Source organism: Octopus bimaculoides, chromosome 2 (assembly GCF_046866305.1).
Source record: "Octopus bimaculoides isolate indiv1 chromosome 2, ASM4686630v1, whole genome shotgun sequence".
Classification (NCBI taxonomy): Eukaryota; Metazoa; Mollusca; class Cephalopoda; order Octopoda; family Octopodidae; genus Octopus; species Octopus bimaculoides.
Window position 1 is genome coordinate 79049473 of NC_142929.1, and position 5000 is coordinate 79054472.

General features: G+C 32.9%; 1 protein-coding gene across 4 annotated transcripts in view; it reads left to right on the forward strand.

The window, feature by feature from the left end:
* LOC106868411 (allatostatin-A receptor) overlaps nucleotides 1-5000 on the forward strand; it is a 53052-nt gene that overhangs the window by 46970 nt on the left and 1082 nt on the right. For all 4 annotated transcript variants that reach the window (XM_014913646.3, XM_014913644.3, XM_052978379.2 and 1 more), the window contains one exon: nucleotides 4269-5000. This exon is cut by the window's right edge and continues 1082 nt beyond it. In XM_014913646.3, the coding sequence (XP_014769132.1) occupies nucleotides 4347-5000 (654 nt within the window). In that variant the 5' untranslated portion in view covers nucleotides 4269-4346. The remainder of the gene's footprint in view (nucleotides 1-4268) is intronic.

Here is a 5000-nt window from a genome sequence, read left to right on the forward strand (position 1 = left end):
ACTATATATATATATATATATATATATATATATATATATATATAGTTTATTAATGTTTAGCAGAAGTAACAGTTTTGTGCATTGGCACATATCAAACTATACATACATATATATATATATATAAATATATATATATATATATATATATATGTATATATATATATATATATATATATATATATATATATATATATATATATATATATATATATATATATATATAAAGTGAATAGAAATGGTTTTTTTGATAAATTTTCCCCCTTTAATAATTAGATGTTCGAAACACTTAATAACTTATGAACATCTAATTTTTAAAGTGGAAAAATTATCAGAAAAGCCATTTCTATTCATTTTTTACAAACATATAATAATACTGTACCAAGGACTTTCTATTTTTTATTCTACTATGTATATATATATACCTGTGTGCTTGTATGTACGAGTGCGTGCTTGTCACTTTAATAATGATGATGATGATGATGCTGACCCCAATGTCTTTTACTTGCCACATGAGGAGAACATTACAAAGGCAGTCTTCTAGATAAAGAAGAGTCTTTGACTAGAGCCAATTTAGGAATTCCACAGAATCGGGATTATGCCAACCACCAATAGCATACTAATTAAATCTTATAATGGTTTCTGATTTAGGCAGAAGAGAGGGGCAGGGTTTAATGAATACCATTAACCCTGGTACTTGATGAGTGCTTTATTTTATGGACACCAGAAGGATGAAAGGCGAAGTTGACCTTAGCAGGATTTGAACTCAAAATGTTTACATTCAGATTATTTGGAGTCTGAACCAACGCTGTAAGGCATTTTTCCTGATGATGTAACAATTCTGCCACTCCCCTCATCCTAATCATGATATTAAAAATGCTGATATAATCATATAATACTAATTAACCTAAAAAAATATTTTTAATGTGTGTCTGATTTAATAATAGTTGAACTGAGGGTGTGGATGAGGACCTACTACTAATGATAATTAATATTAACTAAGGTTGGGTAATTACCAGACATTAGTTGTGCCTTTTTATTAACACATGGGTTTGGTCAGTTTTGAATGTTTAAGGTTTAAAGTATAAGTTTTAATGTGAAAGAATAAGATACTTCAGTTTTTAATTTTAGTCATAAATTAACAACTGATGAACAATGTGGAGGAAGTAGGGTGTGGGTGTGGGGGAGAGTAGGGATGTGTGTTTGTGTATGTTTGTGTTTGTGTGTGTGTGTGTGTTTGTGTGTGTGTGTGTGTGTGTGCACATATGGGGTAGTGTGGGTGTGTATGGATGTGGGTGCACATGTGTGGATCTGGGTATGTGTGGATCTGGGTATGTGTGGAGGTGGGTGTGTATGGATGTAGGTGTGTATAGATGGGTGTGTATGTGTTAATAGCTGGTTGAGCTTTGTACTGTCTCTTGTTCAAGCAGTTATGGGCAATTACATGGAAAAGTACATGACATTTGAGGAGCAACAGAATGAAGCATCAACTAATTCATAATTCATATATATATATATACTCTACACTATGTATTGAGTATTTTTTACTTTATTTGCTAAAATATATGTGTAATGTGTGTGTGTGAATGTATGTGCAAATGTATATGTTTGTGTGTGTGTATACATACATCAGTGCACATATATACATACATATACAAACATATGCATATTTATACACACACACACACACATATATATGCATACATGCATGTATGTTAAAACATTTAATAAAACATGTGTAGAAAAATTTTAATAAGACATGTGTAGAATAATATATAGAATTGTTATAATAAACACATTTTAATATGTATGCAAACACAAGTGCACAGCTGCATGCATACTCGTGAGCATATGTGTGTATGCCTGTATGTATATGTATAGCTAAGTAGAGAGGTTGCAAAATAGAAATCACAGTGTCCTTGACTCATTTACCACTAAAATATCTTGTAAACAACTTGTATGTATAAGTTGTTGAGTTACCTGAAAGTAAAATAAACAACTACATATACAAGCGTATAAATATAAATATAAATTTTTATTTCTGTTTCTGTTGCACCATGTTTCTTGTAATATTTTAGATGAATGTGATCCTACAAATATTTTGTTGGGTGTAGTAACTTGATCTCCTGTGGTAAAAGTTTAACCAATCTATTTTCTATAGAATGCTTTAGAACTATAAACTTTTAATCTTAGTTTTTCTACTTGTGTATGTGTGTGTTTGTTTGTGTGGTTTTAATTGCACTATAATAGTGTGCAGTAGTGTTGTTGCGTGTCTGTGATGTAAACTCTTCATGTTTCTCATAAACAAAATATTCATTAATTTGCCAGGTAAGCATTACCGCATCTCTGGTTTCTCTGCTTATGTAATAATCATCAAGATTTTTCTAGGAACAAAATTAAAAGATAAAAGTGTATAACTATCTCCAAACACAGGTGGCAAATTTGCAAAATGGTTAGCATGGGATAAAAACAGTGATGTTCATTTAATATTTCTTCTAATTCTCTGCACTTGAGTTCAAATCCTGCCATGGTCAGCTTTGCTTTTTATCCTTTTGGATTTAATAAAAACACATAACATGCTGGAGCAGTTGATTGCACCATCTGAACCAGCTCTGCGTATTTTAGGATGCCTTGCACAAACTCTGTGAACCTTGGGTTCAAATCTCAACCTTTCACTGCAAAACTGTAACACTTCTTGCTGGAATAAAAGCTGCAAAGCTCATTTTTCCATACCCTAATGATTCTGTCAGCTTATTATAACCAAATAACAATTTTCATTTAGATTTGGTGGGGATATATATTGTAGAGTCTGTATGTCCCTTGAATAAAAGAATCTTCAGTCGGGGAGTAAGAAGGTCATTGTGTGAAGATTCCAGAAAGTTCCAGCATTGACAGAGGTTTGCTGCTACATTAAGCATTTAGAGCAATTGTATATGAACTTCTTCTTTGGATCAAATCTCACACCTTTACAACATTGGTTCTGAAATCAGGCTTTATTACTGCCCCACAAATATACACATACACAAGCTGCCTTACTTTGAAAATTAGAGTCATATAATTTGTTATGAATGAAATCTTTTAGTGGCCACAAGGTTTGCTGTTGTTCTTTGCATTTTTGTTATTGCTGTGAGTTGGCAATCCGACAATCATGATGGTTTGTGCTACTCTCTGAAAACCATGCCCCTCTCCATTCCACTGAAATGCATAAATATAATAAACAAAACTTAACTTAAATGACGTTTCTAGGTCACTAAGTTTGAAAATAATATAATATTAAACAGATTTTGGTACCAACCTGCCTGAGACTACCTCTGGTTTATGATATAAACTTATTTTAAGGTGATTTAAATTAAAACCTTTCATAAAAATTTCATGTTAATTTATATTCTAAACACCAGCTTAATTATGACATAAGTTATTTTACTAAATAATTCATTATTTTCAAAATTAATTGAAATAAAGATAGTGTCTCAACAGAAATATGATAAAAACGGTTGGGAAGATTAAGATAAGGCATGAACTATACTGGTAAAGTTAAAAAGAAGAACAAACTGAGCTTCCTTTATCTACCAAGTTGGGCATTTTCTGTAACATTTAAAATGTTTTTCACCAAAGAAGTTCATTCTAACTGAGAAAAACTTTGCTCAAAAAATTTATTTTCATGATTAGAGTACAGAATACTAAATTGTAACTGAATTTCACTCTGTACTTTGTAGTGTGTTGAACCTGAAGCAATTAGTGTGTGTGTGTGTCTGTTTATGGAAACAAATTTTCTGCAGTTGGATATCCTTTCTGTTTCCAACTTTCATGTATTTCCAAGCAAGGCAATACTTCCATATGGCCAGTTGTGCTTTCACAGAATATTGAAAATGAATGACACTGCTTGTATGACAGTGATATTAATTTCAACTATCATCCAATGTCAAGGCAAAGAGCACATACACACTCACACATGTATACGACAGATTTCATCCTTCTACCAAATTCAGTCACAAGATATTAGACCTGGGGTTATAATAGAAGATGTTTGCCCAAGGTACCACATAATAAAACTGAACCTGAACTACTTGGTTGCAAATCAAACTTCTTAAACGCATAGCCATGCATGTTGTTTGTTTTGTTGTTGTTGTTGCTTCTGTAGAAATTATTGATTTTAATGTTGTTGCTGGCCTTGATCCAAATATTGTTACTGCTGTTGTTGCTGTTATTGTTATTTACCCAGAATTACATTATCATTTCAACTGACATTCTCTCTTTCTTCTTTATTCCAGAATGCTGCACGTTTTGTCTCTCTGCTGACATTCCATTCTTGAAGTAAAACTTGATTTAACCTGCAGACATCTGTAAACATGCTTGACCCTCGTGACAAGTTAATCCTCAACAGTCTGATCTCTTTGATCGGACTGGTGGGATTTATTGGCAACTTTCTCATCTTACGGAGTCTCATAGTCTACAAAAACATGAGGATTGCACATCATGTTGTGATCGGAGGTTTAGCTCTTGCCAGCATCCTTTACATCCTCTTTGAGATTCCTCAGACAATTGTGAACTTCACAAGCACTCGTTGGAACATCACAGATATTTGGTGCAACATAACTAACTACATGGCACACTGCAGCCTCATTGTGGTTGCGTTTCATCTTGTTGTACTGTCTATTTTAAATGCCCTCATCCTCACTAACCGTCCTAATATGATTATTTCAGGCAAACATGCCTTGATAATTGTCGTCATTTTGTTTGTGGTCATTTTTACTGCTGGAGTACCGTTTGCATTTGCCTACCATGTGAATAAAGATTTGGAGCGATGTACTTTTAAACCAGACTTAAATGATGAATTCCTGCTACTCATCATCATAACTGTTTGTTATTTCTTACCCTTTGGTCTAGTTCTTATCACCCATATCATCCTCCATTACATAACACAGCGTTTCTTTGTCGATAGTATACCCGAAGACAAGCGCAAACTCTCCCAGTTAGTTTTAGGTCTTGTCATTGCTTATTTT